Below are 24,284 nucleotides of genomic sequence, written 5' to 3'. Positions count from 1 at the left end.
TGATCAAAAATTTAAAAAAAAAAGTAACCTTGATTGGCATAAATGAAAACTTGGCCGAAAAGGACTTAAAATGAAATTGAAAAAAAAAAAAATATGTAATGATCTGCCCGAAAAGCATGAAAAGGACTTCAAATGATTTTTAAATTTTTTTTTATGTAATGATCTGTAAATAGAACTGTGTTAACTCTAAAAGTAGGAGCTATATTGTGTCACTCCATTTGTCCTTGGCCAGTTGGTCCTAAAAAATTCAGTGACTCAATTTCAGTCACATGTTTCTCTGAAACTACTTCTTATACTGACTATTTTATGTATGAGCTTCACAGTGATAACTTGTAATATTTGAGCACTTTTCAGATCTATCAAACACCTACACAATGTACATGTACTGCCTGTAAGCAGAAAATTGGAACTACAAGGGGGATAATTGGTATTTGTAATATGACATTGCATGCCTTCTTGTTAAAATTTCATAATTTTTGCAGGAAAATCAATTTGATCCAGAGAGTCATTACAATACTAGGAAAAGAAAATATGTTTATGCATCTCAAACCAGTGATAAGGTAATTATGGACAATGATGGATAATAACTTCAACTGCTTTGTGAGCTCTTGTTGGATGGGACAAGCTGACATTTTTACATCTGCTGTTCTTCAAATTACATCTTTCAATCTTCTCCTCTCAAACTGAATAGCCAATAAGAAGTACATATATAAAGGGTCCAAAATTAAACTTTGTTTGATTTTAATAAGAAGAAAAAATGAAATTTGTATCCATATTTTAGTGTTTGTGTCCAGTTTTCAAATTTTCTTAAATTTCAGAGACCAATTAAATTTCGTTCGATTTCAATAAAAATTAATCATATTGGCTATATTTAGATTTTGATTTTGAGCCTTTGTATCAAATTGGTCCAAATTTATGTTCAAATTAAGCTTTGTTTGATTTTATCAAAAATTTAATTCTTGGGGTTTCTGATATGCTGAATCTAACCATGTGTATTTAGATTTAGAATATTGGGTAATACAGAAGGTAATGTAATGTCATACATGTCATATATTAGTTCTTTGATCAAATTCTTTAAGTCAGGAACTTTTGATGTGTCAAATATTTAATCACAATCCAATTTTAATATAATTTTATGTAATTTAAATTTTTATAAAATTATTATTGATTAGAAATTTAGGATAGATACAGTAAGTCTCACAGCCATCCAATATCATGAATATGATGACAATTAGCATGTTCATGTAGCCTAAGATTATACCTTAATATTGGTTTATTTGAGAAATTTAAAACATAGAGTTTTATATACCTTCAATACTTGCAAACATCATGAACATTATAGGATTAAACACATTTTTTCTAGAGGTTATTGCTGTAATGGCTGTGTAAACCGGGGCGATTAACTCACAAACTAAATATTCAGATTTGTATATATGTAAACCTCAGATCTGTGTACGACCTCAAATCTGTGTCCGTTTTCAAATCTATGCCCCATCGTGACGTCAATCGCTAATCTTTGTCCGAAAAAATTGATTCTACCTCAAATCGGTGTCTGATTTTTAATCGCGACGTCATTCGCAAATCTGTGTCCGTTATAAGAAAGATAAGGTCTCAAATCTGTGTTATGTTTTAATTTTTTTCCAATTTGTTTCGCCATACGCAAATTTATGCCCGTCTAATAAGTTCGGCCTTATAGGTTTTTTATTTTAATAAGTAATTTCCCATAATTCAATATTAAGTTGGTATGTGTTTTCCATGTATGTGCAAGAGCCGAAGTATAGTATACGTTTAAGAAAATCCAGCTAAATTATTTAGCTGGTATTTATGATATTGTTTCAAGTACAGTCTTATATGCTTTTGTTTTATTAAGTCTTTTTTCATGTGTGTGGTTAAAATCTTTACATATGATGCGTGTGTTATTATTGTATATAAAAAAGAAGATGTGGTATGTATGCCGTCTTTAAGAATGAAACCACAAAACCATATTAATTTTACTAAAAAAGGGTGTCATCCTGGTTTGCCCACTTTTAATTACATGTATATGTAAACGTAGAGGGAATTGTTGTTTTAACAATTATAGTTTATTTCTGAATTATAGTCATATCTTTTACCTTTTATTTTACCTGTAAAATTAAAAAAGAATATTATATTCTGCTATGAAATCAAGGAAAATGTGCAAAATTTTTCTATATTTTATATATATTTGGCAGAATAAATTGTTTTATTAAAAAAAATTAATAAAGGAAAAAATGTGTACTAAAATGAATAAATATTTCAATTTATCAACAAATATTTTTATTGGTACATTCTGAAAAAAAGATGAAAAGTAAAATAAAGAACCTAAAGATTAATAATTTAATATAATAAATCTCATTTGAATATCTTTTAATTTATTCAACTTAATTTTTTTTTATGTTCAATACAATAAACTGTTTCAAAATTTAGTAAAATATTAAATTATCCAATTAAATTTAACAACTAGAATATGCAACTGTTCAGTAGCCATTATCAACAATACCAGTTACAACTTCAACCAGAAACACTATCTATTGACTACGAGACAGCAACCAACAACGCAACACAGACAGTATGTCCAGGGGTAACCGTGAAAGGCTGCTTCTTCCACTTCACCCAGTGTATATGGTGAACGGCACAGAAATATGGACTACAGTCCTATTATAAAGAAAATGAAGACATTAATTAATTAACTGATACGACGAGCCGCAGTACTACTGGTGCCTCTTGTTCCACCCACTTTGTTGACGATGTTTGGCTAAACACTTGAGAAGACATTGGAGAAACTGAAAACATACCCGCTACAACTTCATTTACAGATTACGTGACAGGGTTTTGGGTTGAAAACTACCGTTTTCTATGGAACCATTATTACACAGAAGGACCCTGCACTATGCACAAATCACCTGGAAGGATGGCACAACAAACATAAGAAGCGACTCAAACACCTACGAGATCATTGAGCTACTGAAGAAGACAAAGGCACTAACATAATGCAACATTATCCAATATGCAGCAGGAGGAACACGCCCACCTTAAAGACGACCATACAGAGTAATAGACACCAGACTCATATACAGATACCAACAAGGACCCATCAACATGGTAGATTACTCTGACGCAATATCCCATCTTCTCCATTTGAAATGAACAATTAAGTGAATTATTGTTAATTGTGACTTTGTAAATATATTAAATGTTTTGTTACTTTTGATGTATTATAAATAAAAGATTGTATTTCTCATCATTTTACATATAGTGCCCTTATTACTTTTTTGTGCTTAATTGATTTCCTTATGCAATGCATTTATAAAATTAATTAATTTATTAAATAACGTTTGCAATAAAAGAGAACTCAGTGTATAAATATATTTCTATCATGAAAATCATTCAGAAACTAATGAACATAAAGACACTTTTATAACTGAATATCATTTTTTAGTTATTTGCTGTATATGTATGTTGAATTAATTGATTGAATTGATATCAAATTACTGAGAAAAAATATTTGATTTTTTTTTAATTATTTTTCTATACAAAAAAAACAACCTGAATATCTAGAAAAACACTTACAAACTATATACTTAAGTTGGAACAGACTATACAATTGTATGCTCATTAAACCTTTTGTCTTTTTTGTTTTCTTAACTAATAAATAATTGGTAGAATTAAAAGTGGGCAAACCAGGAGTAAACCCTAAAAAAGACAGTAAAGAATGAATATTTGATTGCAACTTCAACTTACTTCGTTTTGTCTTTGAATTTGTTCATACCGCTGTTTCATTGACATTTATACCACTTTATCTATGTTTTTTCTTGAATACTAGTATCAAAAAATCATTTTAAATTGCTAAAAATAAAACGTTTTTATATTTTTAATTGAAATATTTGTGGATCACAAAAGAACATATTTCAATTGTTTGGTCTTAGCTGATATCTATTTAGTTTAAATGTAAAACTTGTAATGATGTCTTTAATAACGAAAATATTTTTCCGAGAAGAATAATTCTTTATGTTTTGGCATATCCCTTCTCTCTAGAAACTAGATGTCAACACCGCAGTCCCTTTGTTCATTGCTGGATTTGTTTTGAATTGTAAATATTCCACAATAGTAGGAGTAAAGATATCTTGATAATTGTCAGAAAACATTTCAAGAGGATAAATCTCTATAGTTGCCGTTTTTGAAAATATTTCATCAGTCCACTATTCATAACAGATTTTCCTCCAGTTTTAAAGACAAATTTTTGAAAATTTCCCATCAGTCCACTATTCATAACAGATTTTCCTCCAGTTTTAAAGACAAACCATCAAGCAATTTTAAATCATGTGTAGTAATAGTTAAAATGTTAACCTTGCTTTTGTCATATAAACTACTTGTACTATGTTTGTTCGGTGTGAGTTAATGCTCCGTGTTGAAGGCCGTACTTACACCTGTTATTGTTAACTTTTCATTGTTTACTTAATGACGTTTTGTTATGTTTTACGTTGATGAAAGGACATAGATTTGAGCCAAAAATGGCCATAGATTTGAGTAAATAAAGGACATAGATGTGAGACAATACAGGACATAGATTTGAGACAATAAAGGACATAGATTTGGAACGTCTATGACGCAATATTAATAAGGACATAGTTTTGCGGAAAGGACATAGATTTGAGGCCGGACATAGATTTGAGGCTTACATATATATGTCAAGTTTGTGAGCAGGGTTTCCCCTGGGTCAATTATTAATTTTGCCACCTCTTTCGCCAGAACAATATATTTTTCGCCACTTTATTATTTTATTCGCCAAGTATCATAAATATACTGTTTGTTTGAAATTTCCCTTCTTTCTATCTTCCCCCCTCCTCCCACAACCAAAATGAGTTTGCCCTATTGTTGTCTATGATTATTCTCAAACTCATCTTTTAGTTTACATTGTAAATTGTAATGAAGAAACACTAAACATTACTTTTTATACGATGGCAAAAATTGAAAATTTTTTGGTCGTTTATTGGTATCACGTTGGGGTCAGCGTCGTTGTCGTCGTCCGAATACTTTTGGTTTTCGCACTAAAACTTTAGTTTAAGTAAATAGAAATCTTTGAAATTCAAACACAAGGTTTATGACCATAAAAGGAAGGTGGGATTGATTTTGAAAGTTTTGGTCCCATCAGTTTAGGAATTAGGGGCCAAAAAGGGCCCAAATAAGCATTTTCTAGGTTTTCGCACTATAACTTTAGTTTAAGTGAATAGAAATCAATGATATTTTGACACAAAGTTTATGACCACAAAAGGAAGGTTGGGATTGATTTTGGGTGTTTTGGTTCCAACTGTTTAGGAATTAGGGTAAAAAAAGAGGCCCAAATAAGCATTTTTCTTGGTTTTCGTACCATAACTTTAGTATAAGTTAATAGAAATTTATGAAATTTAAACACAAGGTTTATGACCATGAAAGGAAGGTTGGGATTGAGTTTTGGTCCCAACAGTTCAGGAATAAGGGGTCCAAAGGGTCCAAAATTAAACTTTGTTTGATTTCATCAAAAATTGAATAATTGGGGTTCTTTGATATGCCGAATCTACAAAAAATGTTACTGTGTATGTAGATTCTTAATTTTTGGTCCCGTGTTCAAATTGGTCTACATTAAGGTCCAAAGGGTCCAAAATTAAACTTAGTTTGATTTTAACAAAAATTGAATCCTTGGGGTTCTAGGTGTAATACCACCAAATCATGGTACGTCACATCCGGTTGTATATGAAAGTAGGTCTAAAAAAATATTCCCTTGAATTTGACAGTTGTAGGTAATTAATCCTACATTTTATTGCAGTAAAAACATTTCTGTGTCATAAACATATGTCTTGGGTATTTCAAAACACCATTATTTTTTATTTTGGATTTTTATAGAAAATTTTGTAATCTTGAGGTTACATGGTGACTAAACCTTGTTCACAGATAAAATAAGGGGAGACATTTGATTGATTAACTTCCAATGATGGTTATTTTCTTATATGTAATTAAATGTTATGTGAATTTTTTTCTATAGTACTGGACAGGATAAAACTTTACTCATGCCAAGTATTTCTTTATTTGAAACAAAGATAAATTCTGCACATTTTTTTGAAAAGTGCAAATTTAACAAAGACTAATAGGGGAAAATCAATGGTGGTATTACACCTTGATATGCTGAATCTAAAAATGTACTTAGATTTTTGATTATTGGCCAACATAAGCGACATATTGCGAAACAAAAATTTTAGAATGTGGCGGAAAAAAAATAAATAATAATAATCAGAACAAATACAATTAAAAACCAATTGTTCAGAGAACAATTGAAAGTCTTTCCACACTAAAGAAATTTTGATAAGAAGATAGTTTCTTCATACTGATGAGATAAATAATGGTTTAATTATGTTTTTGAGTGATAAAAGGGAGATAATATGCTACTTCCGGTGAAATAAATGTCACTTCCGGTCTCATATGATAGCTTATTTCACACTGATTCCAAAAATATATAGTTTCTATATACTATTGTATGTAGAAGGGGAAATAATTGGCCACTTCCGGTTTGTTGGAAGTCATGTTTCGTCTCCAGTAATCAGTTTATGTATCTATATGACAAAATATATTGATTCTGGGTACTTTGAGATGAAAAAATTGCAAAAAAGGCTACTTCCGGTTTTCTCAAGGTCACTTCCGGTAGTCATTTTTCAAGGTCATTTGTCACCTAATCTTTTGTACAAGGTCAAATGCCTTTATAATGAACTTAGTTGAAGTCATAATCAAATAACCTCATATCAAGACATTTGAGGGGCAACAACTCCTATAAGATGCCATTAAATTGTATAAGACTAAATGTAGCATATCTTCATTACAATAAAGCAGACATTTTGCACTTGTTCTTTAGTATGTATCTTTCAAAGTGTCGGAGAAAATGCAAAAACAAGCAAAAGTCACAATTGAGAACTTGACCTTGACCTTTGACCTTGACCTCATTTTCTAAGTTAGGACCTAGGGGACTCAAATAAAAACATTCCAGGGTTATACGGTTAACTGTTTATGAGTTAAATGAACATAAATGATCGCTTCGATCCAAATAAGCCAAAAATTACTGAGGATGTAACGAACAATTTGTAAAAAGAATTTTGTCGATATCTTTTTTTGTTACGAAGGAGATGCACACAGATGAAAAACAGTGAATAGGGAGATAACTTTTACAAAGAAAATGGTTCGGCTTAGCAGGGTGAAATTTAAAAGAGCATAAACTATACGATACATTATGAGAAATATTTAAGCGACATATTGCGAAACAAACATTTATCGCAAGAACAAAATTTGGCGGAAAAAAAAATATAATAATAATAATAATAATCAGAACAAATACAATATAGTTCTTGCCACAGAAAAGTGGAAAGACCTAATAATAATACTAATCAGAACAAAAACAATAAGTCTTTCCACAGAAAAGTGGAAAGACTTAAGGTTAAAGTTTTTGGTTGAGGTAGTTTTTGATGAAGTTGAAGTCCAATCAATTTGTAACTTAGTACACATGTTCCCTATGATATGATCTTTCTAATTTTAATGTCAAATTAAAGTATTGACCCCAATTTCATGGTCCACTGAACAAAGAAGAAGATAGTGTGAAGCTCAGGTTAAAGTTTTTGGTCAAGGTAGTTTTTGATGAAGTTGAAGTCCAATCAACTTGAAACTTAGTACACATATTAACTATGATATGATCTTTCCAATTTTAATGCCAAATTAAAGTATTAACCCCAATTTCACGGTCCAGTGAAGATGTAAAATGATAGTGCGAGTGGGGCATCCGTGTACGATATATGGACACATTCTTGTTTTTTTCTGTTATATGTGCATTAAATAGAAAAAAGTCTACTGTTATGTTTATTTGTTTTTCAATCTCAATTTGATGAAAATCCCTGGATCCTTTTATGCATGTGTATTGTGCATGAATAGATCACTGAAGTTTATGAAAGTGGTTTCAGAAACATGAAATCAGGAGCTTGTAATTAAGTGGTTTTACGTTTGTTTATGTGTTACATATTTGTTGTTCGTTCATTTTTAACCGGATTTTTGTGACAAAAATGTCGGTTATTGATTTGGGGATGTACAGCGGGCAACCGGTTGGGCGGGCGGCCGGGAAGCAACTAAATATTGTCCATGCATTTACTCATGAACCGTTCAACCAAAGCTTTTCAAATTTTAATATGTTGTTACAGACAACAAAATGAAGGTCAAGTCCAATAATGATGATTTTGACTTTTACCGTTCAGGAGTTATGGTTCTTGAAAGATTGAAAAATGGCTTTTCCAGTCGTGTCCGTGCATTTACCCATGAACTGTTCAACCAAAGCTTTTCAAATTTTAATATGTTGTTACTGATGACAAAATGGAGGTCAAGTTCAATAATGACGATTTTGACTTTTGCCGTTCAGGAGTTATGGTTCTTGAAAGACTGAAAAATGGCATTTCCAGTTGTGTCCGTGCATTTACACATGAACTGTTCAACCAAAGCTTCTCAAATTTTAATATGTTGTTACTGATGACAAAATGGAGGTCAAGTTCAATAATGACGATTTTGAATTTTACCGTTCAGGAGTTATGGTTCTTGAAAGATTGAAAAATGGCTTTTCCAGTTGTGTCCGTGCATTTACTCATGAACCATTCAACCTAAGCTTTTCAAATTTTAAAATGGAGGTCAAATTTGATATTGACGATTTTCATTTTCACCGTGGTTCAGTTATGGTTCTTGTGATATTGGCAGGATACAAATAAATGTTAATAAATTTGGTTTGCTGTTGTTGTGACAGCCTCTTGTTTTACATAAATAGACCGTTAGTTTTCTCGTTTGAATTGTTTTACATTGTCTTATCAGGGCCTATTATAGCTGACTATGGGGTATGGGCTTTGATCATTGTTGAAGGCCGTACAGTGACCTATAGTTGTTAATGTCTGTGTCATTTTGGTCTTTTGTGGATAGTTGTCTCATTGGCAATCATACCACATCTTTTTTATATTTATTGGAGTGTAAACCAAGGGGGAATAATGAAATTGACCAATCCTGTTCAAGTATTTATTGATATATGCAAATCATATTATTATAAGAATTATTAATGTATTATTTTCTCGTTTGAATTGTTTTACATTGTCTTATCGGGGCCTATTATAGCTGACTATGCGGTATGGGCTTTGATCATTGTTGAAGGCCGTACAGTGACATATAGTTGTTAATGTCTGTATCATTTTGGTCTTTTGTGGATAGTTGTCTCATTGGCAATCATACCACATCTTTTTTATATTTATTGAAGTGTAAACCAAGGGGGAATAATGAAATTGACCAATCCCGTTCAATTATTTATTGATATATGCAAATCATATTATTATAAGAATTATTAATGTATCATGTTCATAGATATCTGTTAATTGTATTCTTTTATTTCAGGGATCTATTACAGATTCACAGATATCAAATTGGAGTCAGACGTCAGAATTTTTGTGGCACAGGGAAGTACATGTACTGATCATCAACTTGGTAATGTTAATAACTGTTTGACACTGATCTCAAATAATACTGTGAGTTCCTTAAAATTGCAACTAAAACAACTTGGAATAGTACATCAGACTGCACCAAAAGATACTATACACGAAAAACTGAGGAAGTAGTATCACACATATTTGAATTGCACCTGGCCAGTCTGATGAATTTAAAAGAAAGCAATACTATCTTCTGGAATTACAACTTCATTACCTGAAGGATTTATATTAACATTATTTAAGATGAACATACAGACTGAAAACAATGTATTAAAGTAGCAACTGCTGGCTGTTCTGTCCAAAAAATACACAAAATCAGATATAAACAGATACATACCTAACATTTCAAGCTACGTGTATTATCAGTCTAAATATTAGATATTGAAACCACAGGATTAGTTGACATGGTCAAAGAAAAATACCCCAGACAAAGGATGAACACTGTCAAATTAAAACATTCTATGGCATTCTTAACTGACTCCTGTTTTGTTCAATCAGTTAGTTAAATGTATGAAACACCAGATATGAAATTGGACTCTGTGGCAAAAGTCTAAGTATTCCAGATGTAGTCAGAACAGTATGTCTTTCACAGATGGTTAATATATATATATGATATATATCTTTCTTATTGTGAAAAAACTGACTTTACTCCATTAAGAAAATCATCCTTTTATAGAATCTTACAAACATATGCAGCTTCAAAAAGAACAAGTTTACAAGGTCTAGACAATATTGCAGCAGATGAAAATGACACATTTACACGACTTGAAGAGATGATTGAAGAGCTTCATAATAAGGGATCCACATGTATGTCAAATGAACAGCCCAAGTTTTGTAAGAATAAGCTTTCTGCAGCAAAGCAGTGCCTTAAAATTGATTTTAAACTACGTCATGTACATTGTGCATCTCAGAGTAGACGTGCAGACCATTGCATTACTTGACTTCTCAGTTACCCAAAAAGGCTAGAATTATACTCAGCATGTGATCATGAGCAGTGTCAGCTGATTCGAGATGTTGAAAATGTTACAGTGTGCTCAGTTCTGTGAAGATTCAGGAGAGAAAATTAACTGTATCAAACCATGGATCAGATGCATGTCTGGAAGAGACATATAGTCTGAACAATCAACTAAGACCAATCACAACTGGATATCCTAAAGGACCTCAAGCCTCAGCAGATTTTAATAATCATGGAGTTTGCAATGAAATTCCTGCCATAAAAGGTATATAACTATTCAAATGCATAAAATTTAGATTTTTTTTCTGATGAACACATGAAGAAGGAGCTCACTTCTTTCAATGCATACATACACATTCTCAGTCAAATTCAGTGTTCACAGTCAAATATGCCAGATTACATGTACATGTATATAATTTATTTGTTAAGCATGAAGGATTATGATACAAAATGTGAATTGTATGCAATTATTCATATTTGCTAGACAAATAAATAGCTTATACTGCAAAAGTATCTGTTTTCACCACATAAATGTCATTATGGTGTCATTTGTTTACATCACAACACCATTTGTATTTATATACTATACATGTAGATAGTGTAAAAAAAATAAAACTCTGGAACGATGAACAGAAAATGGAACATTAACAATGATTAAAAAAAAAATGGTATTTTTACCTAATAGTGATATATGATAGTGGGATTTTGTATTGACAGTTTTTATGGACATTTACTTTTAGATATACCTTGGAGTATGGAACATATACCTTTGTTATACATGTATCTTTCTTTTTTGTTACAGTATCGAGAAAAACAGAGTGATTGGTTTGGTCAGCATGGTAAGAACTGACATGTGACAGTTTGCATCATGGGGGATCCTAATGGAAAATTGTGTGTAAGTAAAATAAAATCTCTTATGTCTGAGATTTTTATTTCATGTACATTAATTATAACCCATGGATCAAAGTTCTGTAGGGTATAATGTTTTTGACTTTGTCCATCAGTCCTGTTCTAGTCATCCCAACTCCTCTGAAACCACTCAACAGAATTTTATAAAACTCTGTAGATAACAAGAACAAAATATGTAGATGTGTTTATCGACAGAAAATTACGATACACTGTTTTTTCTTTCATTACAATACATTGCAATATTAAAAAAAAAAATGTCAGATTTTTATAAATAAGCAAGTTATAATATAACTTCTGAATGAATTAAAATAAATCTTACACAATCGTCTTTGGATGCGTTATATGTGGGCACACTGTGACCATGTGATTGTTTCAAATCATCAATCATTTGATTCAAATGTCATGAATGTGGGAGATTATTAAATGATGTAAAAAAATCTGTAAACACATAAACATGATAAAGACAAGAAGAAGAATTTAAAATTTGCAAATCCAAAAACAAACAAAATTTGCAGAGTTTTCTCCAGCTGGGATGCGCTGGTTTTTATTGAGTCCTAAGTTAAATTATGACCATATTTGTTGACCATTGTAACAACTAGATATGGCTTTTTATTCCCTCTATGTCATGTGTGCGTTTTTGAAATTTGCATGTGAATATTAACAGAACTTCTCATTATTACCATGTAAATATTTTTTGTAAAAAATGCAAAATAACTTCAAAATGTATGTACACATTATACTTATGATACTTTTTTTTCTTGTAGCACAGAACCTTTACTCATTTGTTTAAATCCGAGAAATAAGATTGGTTTACTGTGGCATCAATTCTAGAAAACACCTTTTCCACTGTTAAGCTACAAGTTCCAAATATAAGAGATACTTTTGTCATCCTACTTACACCTGAAATATACTTTTATTAATTGTTGCAATGCCAATGGCGTCTTTGCAGGGTTACTCACACTAACAAAGAAATTCACTTATGTTAAATCAGGGTACTCACCATTTGACCATGACCTTAGAATGAAAGGCAACAGCCAAAGCACCCTTCCTTTGCTTTTATTTTTTTTCCCCAATAATACATGTACATGTATGATTTTGTATACATTATTGTTCTTCTAAAACTTCATGCAATGAAAATAGCATGAAATATATGCTTTCAAAATGTTGCTAAACATTTCTTTGTTCATATCTCGCAAAAGTGTAATTATCTTCTTTTCATACTGGAACCATTCACATGTGCTTTGATACAATGACCATATTTCTGGCGACTACATGATGTTTGGCTAATTAAAATGATTAAAATCTTTTTGTAAGTGCTGTTATACATAACAAAAAAAGTAGAATAACAGAAATACTGAAATCCAAGAAAAATCCTACAACAACCATGACAACTGACAAAATCTAATCACCAAATTCATCAAGCAACATAATCCAACGTTAACAGTTCTGAATATAAGTTACACAATACTTTACAATTGTTAAGCACTGGTTATGTTTCATGCTATTTAAAATCCTAATAATTATAAACAACATTGGCTTATGTAGTTAGGATTAATTTCTGCAAGCACTTAGTATAATAAACATACTGCCCTCAATTGATGGAATTCTGGGCTGGCAAACAACTGCATTCAGAAATATTAATTCAACACTTGCAACTTCGTCTTAATGTTAGATTGATTTTTCTTTATTGGATATTGTACCTCAACACTTAAGACAGTATATATATTTACTACATATTTATTTTTGTATTTTTTTTCTTTTCTAGATCAGATAACACAGGATGTTACCACTGTGGTATGGCTATCAATTCATGGCATTAGTGAGCCGAAAGGTTTGTAAATATTGTAGCTTTGCCTTTTATTTTTCAACCTTTTATTTTTAATTTTGTGTTAAATGAGGTCTTAATTTCCATTTAAGTTAAATATTTCTTTACAATTATGGAAACAATGCTGAATTTTCTGTTTCCATTCTCTAACTGAAGTTTGCATCAACCAAATAATATAAAAAATGTATACACAATGCTTATTCACACAAATTTTTAATGAAGCATGAATTTGGGTACATTCACTTTTAACGTTATGGGTTTATATGTCCGTTTGATACAACCGCAAAAATAATTAAAAAAAATTTAGTTGATATTTGTTATACGTTGTTGTCATCTGCCTTGTTGAGCGTCATCCAAGACCAATGATTTCGGGATAATAACTTTAGTATGTATAAGTAAATAGAAATCTATGACCACAAAAGGAAGATTGGGATTGATTTTTAGAGTTTTGGTTCCAACAGTTTAGGAATGAGGGGCCAAAAGGGTCCAAAATTAAACTTTGTTTGATTTCATCAAAAATTGAACTATTGGGGTTCTTTGATATGCCGATTCTAATCGTTTATTTAGATTTGTGATGTCTGGGCCCCTTTATCAAATTGGTCCACATTGAGTTCTAGAGGTTCCAAAATTGAACTTTCTTTGATTTCATCAAAAATTGAATTGTTGGGGTTCTTTTTAAAATATGCTGAATCAAATCATGTATTTAGATTTTGTATATTGGACCATAGCAGGTAAATGTCCAATTTAATTTTTTAAAGTTCTAACACAACATTCATTGTTTGTCAACTAGCTATGTAGCCCAAAAATTAATTATTGTTTGTTTCCCTTTCCACGACTAACTTTGTAAAATCACTGCAACACGAAAAATTTTATCGGCAATTCTTGTCCAAATTTTTTTTTTTCTATGATGGTTTTTAGTGATATCTTTCCGATGCGTTGGTTTTTTTTTATACCTTTCTGATGCTGCAGTCATCAAACATTTTAAATCAAAGCTTTTTTGCTTTGAAGCTTCTATATGATTTGGAATCAAGGAAAACAAACATAATGACTTGCCACATGATTTGTGTTGTGTGCAAGGGGGATCTTAAATCTGAAGCATCTTTCAACCCACTGAGTGCACCTTGATTGGATGTGTCTTTAACCTCTGTTCCTGTTTAAAGGATAAAATCTTTTGAGTAAAAATAGTCTGAGACGTCTGAACAGGTTGAGCACAAGTCAGGAAATATATTTCCTGCTTTCAGAGAACGTCCCTGATTTCTGGTGTAAAAAAAAAGTTTAAATGTAATTTCATTTTTATGCCCCACCTACGATAGTAGAGAGGCATTATGTTTTCTGGTCTGTGCCTCCGTTCGTTCGTTCGTTAGTTCGTCCATCTGTGTGTCCGTTCGCTTCAGGTTTAAGTTTTTGGTCAAGGTAGTTTTTGAAGAATTTGAAGTCCATTCAGCTTAGTACACATGTTCCCCATGATATGATCTTTCTAATTTTAATGCCAAATTATAGTTTTGACCCAAGTTTCATGATCCACTGAACATAGAAAATGATAGAGCAAAGTTCAGGTTAAAGTTTTTGATCAAGGTAGTTTTTTAACTTTAACTTTCTTAAACTATCCTGGGTTTGTACCAAACTTGGACAGAAGCTTGTTTATGATCATAAGATAGTATCCAGAACTTAATTTTGTAAAAAATTAAATTCATTTTTTCAGTATTTTTCGGGCGTCAATCAAATGTTGTCCGTGCATTAACTCATGAACCGTTCAACCAAAGCTTTTAAAATTTTAATATGTTGTTACTGACAACTAAATGAAGGTCAAGTTCAATAATGACGATTTTGACTTTTACCGTTCAGGAGTTATGGTTCTTGAAAGATTGAAAAATGGTTTTTCCAGTCGTGTCTGTGCATTTACGCATGAACTGTTCTACCAAAGCTTCCCAAATTTTAATATGTTGTTACTGATGACAAAATGGAGGTCAAGTTCAATAATGACGATTTTGACTTTTACCGTTCAGGAGTTATGGTTCTTGAAAGACTGAAAAATGGAGTTTCCAGTCGTGTCCGTGTATTTACACATGAACTGTTCTACCAAAGCTTCCCAAATTTTAATATGTTGTTACTGATGACAAAATGGAGGTCAAGTTCAATAATGACGATTTTGACTTTTACCGTTCAGGAGTTATGGTTCTTGAAAGATTGAAAAATGGTGTTTCCAGTCATGTCCGTGCATTTTCTCATGAACCATTCAACCAAAGCTTTTGAAATTTTTATATGTTGTTACTGATGACAAAATAGAGGTCAAGTTCAACATGTTCAATAATGACGATTTTGACTTTTACCGTTCAGGAGTTATGGTTCTTGAAAGATCGTAAAATGGCGTTTCCATTCACTTTATTGCATTTACTCATGAACCATTCAATCTAAGCTTTTCTAATTTTAATATGTTGATACTGATGACAAAATGGAGGTCAAATTTGATATTGACGATTTTCCCTTTCACTATTCATCAGTAATGGTTCTTGTGATATTGCTAGGACACAAATAAATGTTAATAAATCCGGTTTGCTGTCGTTGTGACAGCCTCTTGTTTTCCTTTTTTTTGTTCAGCCTGCGATTTACAGCAAAAGTAGGTGAGACACTGGGTTCCGTGGAACCCTTACGAATTTTTTCATTACAAATTTTATTCATCACACTATTAGTTATTGCTTTATGATATGGTACAAAAATCAACTAAAAAAATCAATTTTGTTTGCCCCCAGGTGACTTTTAATATGTTTATAGCATTGAAAAAGCTCCAAATTATCTCCCTTTGATGCAAAAATACATTTTTTTGGCATTAAAGTTGAAATATCTTTTTTAAATCATCTATGACCTATATTTTTTATTATTGTTTTCAAAAAGCTGTACATAAACTAAATACTTGTAAAATTTAAGCGATTTCTGTAATTTAGTTCTTTTTTTATTTCGATATTACCTCTTTTTCTCCTATTAGTTCAACAGTAAATAAGGACATTAACAAAAAATTATGCTTCTTTCAGAGGCAGATTGTTAGCGTAAATGAACGGTGACCCAATTTTTTTATTTCATTTTTAGCTCACCTGGCCTAAAAGGCCATGTGAGCTTTTCTCATCACTTGGCGTCCGTCGTCGTCGTCTGTTGTTGTTAACAATTTTTCAAACATCTTCTCCTCTGAAACTACTGAATGGATTTGGATGAAACTTAGCATGATAGTTCCTTAGATTATCCTGCACAAAGTGTGTACTTCGATTTTTGATCCGTCAAAAAACATGGCCGCCCTTACTTTAAATAGAACATAGGGGTCAAATGCAGTTTTTGGCTTATATCTCAAAAACGAAAGCATTTAGAGCAAATCTGACATGGGGTTAAAAATGTTCATTAGGTCAAGATCTATCAGCCCTGAAATTTTCAGACGAATCAAACAAACCATTGTTGGGTTGCTGCCACTTAATTGGTAATTTTAAGGAAATTTTGCAGTTTTTATACGACCGCAAAATTTGAAAAATTTTTCGTCGTATATTGCTATCACGTTGGCGTCGTCGTTGTCGTCATCCGAATACTTTTAGTTTTCGCACTCTAACTTTAGTAAAAGTGAATGGAAATCTATGAAATTTTAACACAAGGTTTATGACCACAAAAGGAAGGTTGGTATTGATTTTGGGAGTTTTGGTCCCAACATTTTAGGAATTAGGGGCCAAAAAGGGCCCAAAAAAGCATTTTCTTGGTTTTCGCACAATAACTTAAGTTTAAGTAAATAGAAATCTATGAAATTTTGACACAAGGTTTATGACCACAAAAGGAAGGTTGGGATTGATTTTGGGAGTTTTGGTTCTTACAGTTTAGGAATTAGGGGCCAAAAAAGGGCCCAAATAAGCATTATTCTTGGTTTTCGCACAATAACTTTAGTTTAAGTAAATAGAAATCAATGAAATTTAAACACAATGTTAATGACTACAAAAGCAAGGTTGGTATTGATTTTGGGAGTTTAGGTCCCAACAGTTTGGGAATTAGGGGCCAAAAAGGGACCCAAATAAGCATTTTTCTTGGTTTTCGCACCATAACGTTAGTATAAGTAAATAGAAATCTATGAAATTTAAACACAAGGTTTATGACCATAAAAGGAAGGTTGGTATTGATTTTGGGAGTTTTGGTCCCAACAGAATAAGGGGCCCAAAGGGTCCAAAATTAAACTTTGTTTGATTTCATCAAAATTGAATAATTGGGGTTCTTTGATATGCCGAATCTAACTGTCATGACTGTGTATGTAGATTCTTAACTTTTGGTCCCGTTTTCAAATTGGTCTACATTAAGGTCCAAAGGGTCCAAAATTAAACTTAGTTTGATTTTGACAAAAAATGAATCAGTGAGGTTCTTTGATATGCTGAATCTAAAAATGTACTTAGATTCTTGATTATTGGCCCAGTTTTCAAGTTGGTCCAAATCGGGGTCCAAAATTAAACTTTGTTTGACTTCATCAAAAATTGAATAAATGGGGTTCTTTGATATACCAAATCTAACTGTGTATGTAGATTCTTCATTTTTGGTCCTGTTTTCAAATTGGTCTACACTAAAGTCCAAAGGGTCCAAAATTAAACTTAGTCTGATTTTAACAAAAATTGAAATCTTGGGGTTCTTTGATATGCTGAATCCAAAAATGTACTTAGATTTTTTATTATGGGCCCAGTTTTCAAGTTGGTCCAAATCAGGATCTAAAATTATTATATTAAGTATTGTGCAATATCAAGTCTTTTCAATTGCACAGTATTGCACAATGGCAAGAAATATCTAATTGCACAATATTGTGAAATAGCAAATTTTTTTTTTAATTAGAGTTATCTTTCTTTGTCCAGAATAGTAAGCAAGAAATATCTAATTGCAAAATATTGTGCAATAGCAAGATTTTTTTTTAATTGGAGTTATCTTTCTTTGTCCAGAATCAACTTAAATCTTTGTTATAAACAATATACAATGTATATTCACTTTTTACTACCAACTGATAAATTAAAATAATCTTTACCATTCAGTGATAACAAGCAGTTTTTTTACATCTTAATATTTTATGATGTATTTAAATGAGTAGTTATTGTTGCAAACTCCATTAGAAATTTTAATTGAGATTAGTTTTGGAATAAGGGAAAGGGGGATGTGATTAAAAAAATTGGGTTCAATTTTTCTCATTTGAAATTTCATAAATAAAAAAGAAAATTTCTTCAAACATTTTTTTGAGAGGATTAATATTCAACAGCATAGTGAATTGCTCTAAGAGAAAACAAAAATTTTAAGTTCATTAGAACACATTCATTCTGTGTCAGAAACCTATGCTGTGTCAACTACTTAATCACAATCCAAATTTAGAGCTGAATCAAGCTTGAATGTTGTGTCCATACTTTCCCCAACCGTTCAGGGTTCAACCTCTGCGGTCGTATAAAGCTACGCCCTGCGGAGCATCTGGTTGGTCATTATCTTGAATATCATTATAGATAAAGATAAGCTGTAAACAGCAAAAATGATCAGCAAAGTAAGATCTACAAATAAGTTAAATATGACCAAAATTGTCAATTGACCCCTTAAGGGGTTATTGTCCTTTAATGACAATTGTTTCACAATTTGTTCATCATATTTGCTAACTTTAAAAAATCTTCTCCTCTAAAACTACTCAACCAAATTCAACCAAACTTCAACTGAATGATCAGTAGGGTGTATAAAATAAAGTTTGTGTTTTATTTTCTATTTTGTCTAAAAACATGGCCGTCATGGCTAAAAATAGAACACAGGGTAAAATGCAGTTTTTGGCTTATATCTAAAAAACTCCAGCATTTAGAGCAAATAAGACTAGAAGTTAAAATATTTATTAGGTCAAGGTCTACCTGTCCTGAAATTTTCAATTTGCAATTTGCAAAAAAAATAATTTGTTGTGCTACTTCCAAAAAATAGAAAATATTCTGACCAGAAAAAAAACCATGTCCCCCTACAAGTTAAATGGTCCATGCCTAACTGTTATTAATGAAATCATTTAACTGTTTTGCTGTTATTGGAGCCCCTTGCCCCTTCTCAGCAGTGGAATAAATCCAAATCATGAATGAAGAAATTCGAAAGAATAACAATTTAATAATGTAACAATAACAATTTTATTGTTAAAATTCTTTTATTGTAACTATAATGTAATAAAAATAACGTCCTGCCCCTCTTCTTGTATGCATATTATATTAGAAGGAAACATGTAAACATGGTAGAACTTGTATTTCTAATATTGAAGAATTGTTAGCTGTACATGTTTGCCTGGCATGGTTCAATATGTTCAATAAGGCATTGTTTACCAGGTGAGCGATTCAGGCCCTTGAGAGCCTCTTGTTCTATTAAGTATATGATAAAGTTCATTTATCATGTTTATAGAAAAATATAAAGAAATCATATATTAGAAAGAAAAAAAAGATTTATACTGGAGAGCCCCTTAATATAAACATATTTTATTTGTAATCATCAAAGGGAATGAGACACAAGTTAAGACTTATGATGTCTTCTTTGGTATCTTTTCTTGTCTACATGAAATTTTATTTTGCTGTTATCACAGTCCAGGCAATTACTGAAAACTGTAATATTACTTTTTTATATAATATTACAAGTAAAAGTAATATTACAAAAAATAGTAATATAATTCTTGTATTACCAAAAACTGTAATATTGTTATATTACTGAAATGTGAAATATAGTCTCTAACTAAATAAAACAGTAATATTACTAGAAAATGCCTATATTACATAGAACTGTAACATAAGGCTAAAAATCACTAATGCTGCCTTTAACTCGAGGCTGGAGACATCATGACATAGTTTTAGTATCAAATTACATGGTAAATAAAAGATGGATCAAAATCAGTTTCATCACTTCTGCAAAATCAGATAGAGACGCCAGAGCAACCAAATATGGAGATGGAAAATGCTACTATAGTACTATTTTTTGTAATATTACTTTTACTTGTAATATTATATAAAAAAGTAATATTACTGTTTTCAGTAATTGCCTGGACTATATCAGCAGGTACACAACACATTTAAAAATGCTTCAGTAAATAAAATATGATGATAGGAAATACAAATTGTAAATTGTCATCTTATCCTTTTCAGGAATTCAGATTTTAAACTACTGTTATTTTAGACCTTAAATTGGGAAGTCATATTGCAATGATAAGATTGCCCATTTGCCCATTTGTGAACAAAAATTAAAACATGTGTGGCTTCAGGACTTGATATTTAAGTAGCAGAAGATATGAAATGGCGATTGATCATGGAAAAGGTAGGCGTAAAAAATGTTTTTTAAACTATCTGCTCTGAGCAATTTTTTTTTATGAGACAAAAATTTATAAAAAACTGATAGAGGAAATAATTGTGGTATGTTGACTAAAATCCCTTTATGGCATATTAGTGGAAATAATTGAGGTATGTTGACTAAAATCCCTTTATGGCATATTACTCAAAGTATTAAAGGGTATATAACACTAAAGGGAGTTAACTCTATTAACGTCATTTTTTAATCAAATGCTAATAGTAAAAAAAATTCGTAAGGGTTCCGCGGAACCCAGTGTCTCGCCTACTTTTGCTGTTAATCGCAGACTCAACAAAATGAGGAAAAACATCAATAAAAATTTCCTTCTCGATACTGTCTGAACAGGTTGAGCACAAGTGGTGCTAGTCCCGTGTCTCTACGACTTCCGGTTCTTAAGTTTGGTATTGCATCATATATTTGATGATTAATTGTGACCTTGGTGAACTTTGAAATTGTCCCAATTCTTTTTCTATAATGTTGTCCTTCAACTGTAGATCATTTATCATTTAACAGATTTTAGATATCTATTGTTGCTGTAGAGATAATGCAGTTTGAAGTTTTGCCAGCGGAGGCATGTATTTCTGAATGAACAAGAGCGTACCTCTAAAAATGTTTTAGAAATTGAAGAGGTTAACATAGTTCTATGTTTGACCAAATACCAAAAACATTCCATGGAAAAAACGCCAAAAATTTTTGCATTGACTTTGTAAGTTTCATAACTTCTATTTATATAGTTGATATTGCATCATTTTTTGCACTTTATCAAATTGGGTCATCTGATATATCAAATTGAAGGTCTAAATAAACTCTACTTAAAAATGAAAATTTTAAACCCCCTTTTCATCCCAGGAGGACGAGTGGGTTCATTTAGTGCAAACATTCAAATTTCTCAGATGGTAAGGTTGTCGCATATCAAATGAAAGAACATAAAGGTACATTTCAAATTTAAAATTGACGTCTCCCAAAAATGGGTTGGATGGGGTCATTGAGTGCAAAAAATAAGTTTTCTTTTAAGATAGGGTTGTTGTATATTAAATGAAAGGTCATGATGTGTACATTGGAAATATCAAATCCAGACCTCCAAAAATTAGTTGGATAGGGTAAATAAGTGCAAAAATCTAACTTTCTAGAACATAGAGTTGTTGCATATCAAATGAAAGCTCATCTACTCTATGTTATTTATATCATAATTCCGATCTCAAAAATGTAGGCGTATGAGGTCATTAAGTGTTAAAAGTGGAAAGTTTCAGAAGGTATGCTTGTCGTATATCAAACGAAAGGTCGTACAAGGTACATTACGAAAACATCACTTTTACAGGAAAGACCTTTCAATTGTTTTACAAACAATTGAGATACTAGTTTTAATTTTTTTTTTGTCTTAAGGTGGTACCCAACACTTTCACTTAAATTAATTTGGCTTGTTTAATTTTCATAAAACTTTGCCAATGCATTTACTTTGACCCTTTAACAAAAATATAAAAATTTTAAAAAATTTTGAACCAACTGTTTTGTCAGAAAAATTACACTGGTTAGGCTTAAATTAAAATATTGTTTGTTTGCCCTTTACCGACCGACCCTATAAATTCGTTCTGACTGAAAATCTTTTATTTGTATTTACCAGCAATATTTTATTTTAATTATTTTTCGTTCCTACCGAAAATCTTATATTTGTATTTCCCGCTCAAAACTTTTTTACCGGAATCCACGGGTTTTATCTTCCCTGTATAAGGTTAAGTCCATGTGGTATCATGTGAGTGTTTGGCATGAACACTTGCATTTAGAGATTCAAAGCATTTGATTGAAGTTGATGTTGAAGGTATGACGAACGTTGCCCTTTATACTTGAATTGTTAATTACATGTGTAAGATTTTATAAATTAGTTTGATCATGATGATATCAATGACAACTCAAGCTTGATACAAAATTTTGTGATGCTAAACAGAAATTCTGAATGACATGAATGATGTACATGCCTGGTAAATGTTCAAAATTTATTAAAATGAATCAGAAAATGAAAGAAACACAAATTCATGTACATGTATAAACAGAAAATGAAAAAAATATGAATTTATACAGAAAACAGATAATGAAGTTACATGAATATCTTTGAAGTATAGGAAAATTATTAAAGGAGTAGGTCCGGTAAGGACCGATTTTGGCCTCAAATTTCAGGTTCATCTGACGAAAGATTTTGACCACTTTTTAAACACTTAAGTGTCTATTTTATTTGAATTAATTAGTTTATGTGAAAGATTATAACAGATTTAGTCATTAAAAACGATCCGATTCATGCTCAAATATGAAAAATCTACCTAATATGCTGAAAAATGTCACTTTTCAGATGGTTTTTGGTAAAAATGAAAGTGGCCGCATCCGTGTTCATCCTCAACCTTTATATATGTTATGTTATATCATAAAATACAACTTACATTTCAATATTAAGGATGAACACGAATGCGGCCACTTTTGTTTTACACGAAAACCGTCTAAAATTTAACTAAAATGCTAGAATTATGAGGATTTCAGTAATTTAGCATGACTTAATGGTGCTAGTACCGGATATATGTGCATTGTATTGTCAAAAAACAGCCCATATTTATGTAGCAGAAGCATTCTACTGTCCAATAAATAACTAAAGGTTTACATTTTAACAATTTTGTAAAACTGCTATATTTTGGGGCCAAAAAGGGGTCTTACTGAACCTACTCCTTTGTAGATTTAATTTTAAATTATAATCAATATAGTTTTACATAATAATTTTTACATAATAATAAAAGTCATTGTATATATATGCTAGATGTGCAAAATACATCCAGCTTTTATGTCATGAACAAAATGTATTGTTTCATTCTAGTACATGATAACAGTTCTATATATTCTCCTTTTCAGACCTATATATTTACAGATAATGATTCACCCATTCCAGAAAATGTTCATGGTAAGTTTTTCTATAGTCAGGTATACATGGTATATACATGTTAATGTTACATGCATGAAGTTTGAGTTAAAAATTACTGTAATTTTTTTATCTTTTTTTTTACAAATTATTTTGGGATACAATGAAGTACATGTATGCTGATAAACAATAACATACCAAATGTAATTTATTCTTAAGCAAAATGCTTTTTATACCCCCGCTTTAAAAAAGGGGGGGTATACTGTTTTACCTCTGTCTGTCCTGTCAGTCAGTCCGTCCGTCCCATGAATATTTTTCGTCGCATTTTTCTCAGGAACTACAATACAAGGATTTCTGAAATTTGGTTTCAGGGTTTATCTAAGTCAGCTATACCGTGTGATGCGTTTTCAGATTGATCACTTGACAACTTCCTGTTTACCGAACACTTGTATGATTTTACACATGATAGCCAAGTTGAAAATTTTCGTCACATTTTTCTCAGGAACTACAATACAAGGATTTCTGAAATTTGCTGTCAGGGTTTATCTAAGTCAGCTATACCGTGTGATGCGTTTTCAGATTGATCACTTGACAACTTCCTGTTTACCGAACACTTGTATGATTTTACACATGATAGCCAAGTTGAAAATTTTCGTCACATTTTTCTCAGGAACTACAATTCAAGGATTTTTGAAATTTGGTTTCAGGGTTTATCTAAGTCAGCTACATGTATACCGTGTGATGCGTTTTCAGATTGATCACTTGACAACTTCCTGTTTCCGAACACTTGTATGATTTTACACGTGATAGCCAAGTTGAAAATTTTCG

General features: G+C 31.3%; 1 protein-coding gene across 11 annotated transcripts in view; it reads left to right on the top strand.

Moving 5' to 3' along the window:
- Positions 1–24,284, top strand: part of LOC139521893 (fringe glycosyltransferase-like) — a 50,338-nt gene that overhangs the window by 5,223 nt on the left and 20,831 nt on the right. For 4 of the 11 annotated variants that reach the window (XR_011664084.1, XM_071315598.1, XM_071315595.1 and 1 more), the window contains exons 3-8: positions 483–560; positions 9,448–10,759; positions 11,297–11,389; positions 13,169–13,234; positions 20,362–20,530; positions 23,450–23,498. Coding sequence is in view for 7 of the 11 variants with exons in the window: in XM_071315595.1 (XP_071171696.1) it covers positions 20,504–20,530; positions 23,450–23,498 (76 nt within the window). In the remaining 4 variants the exon portion in view is untranslated. Of the gene's footprint in view, positions 1–482; positions 561–9,447; positions 10,760–11,296; positions 11,390–13,168; positions 13,235–20,361; positions 20,531–21,078; positions 21,267–22,487; positions 22,537–23,449; positions 23,499–24,284 lie in introns of those variants that run through there. The other 7 variants (XM_071315599.1, XM_071315591.1, XM_071315593.1 and 4 more) reach the window with 5 other exon arrangements.

This window comes from Mytilus edulis, chromosome 4 (genome assembly GCF_963676685.1).
Source record: "Mytilus edulis chromosome 4, xbMytEdul2.2, whole genome shotgun sequence".
In the NCBI taxonomy this organism is placed as follows: Eukaryota; Metazoa; Mollusca; class Bivalvia; order Mytilida; family Mytilidae; genus Mytilus; species Mytilus edulis.
This window is presented reverse-complemented; position numbering and strand designations above follow the sequence as displayed.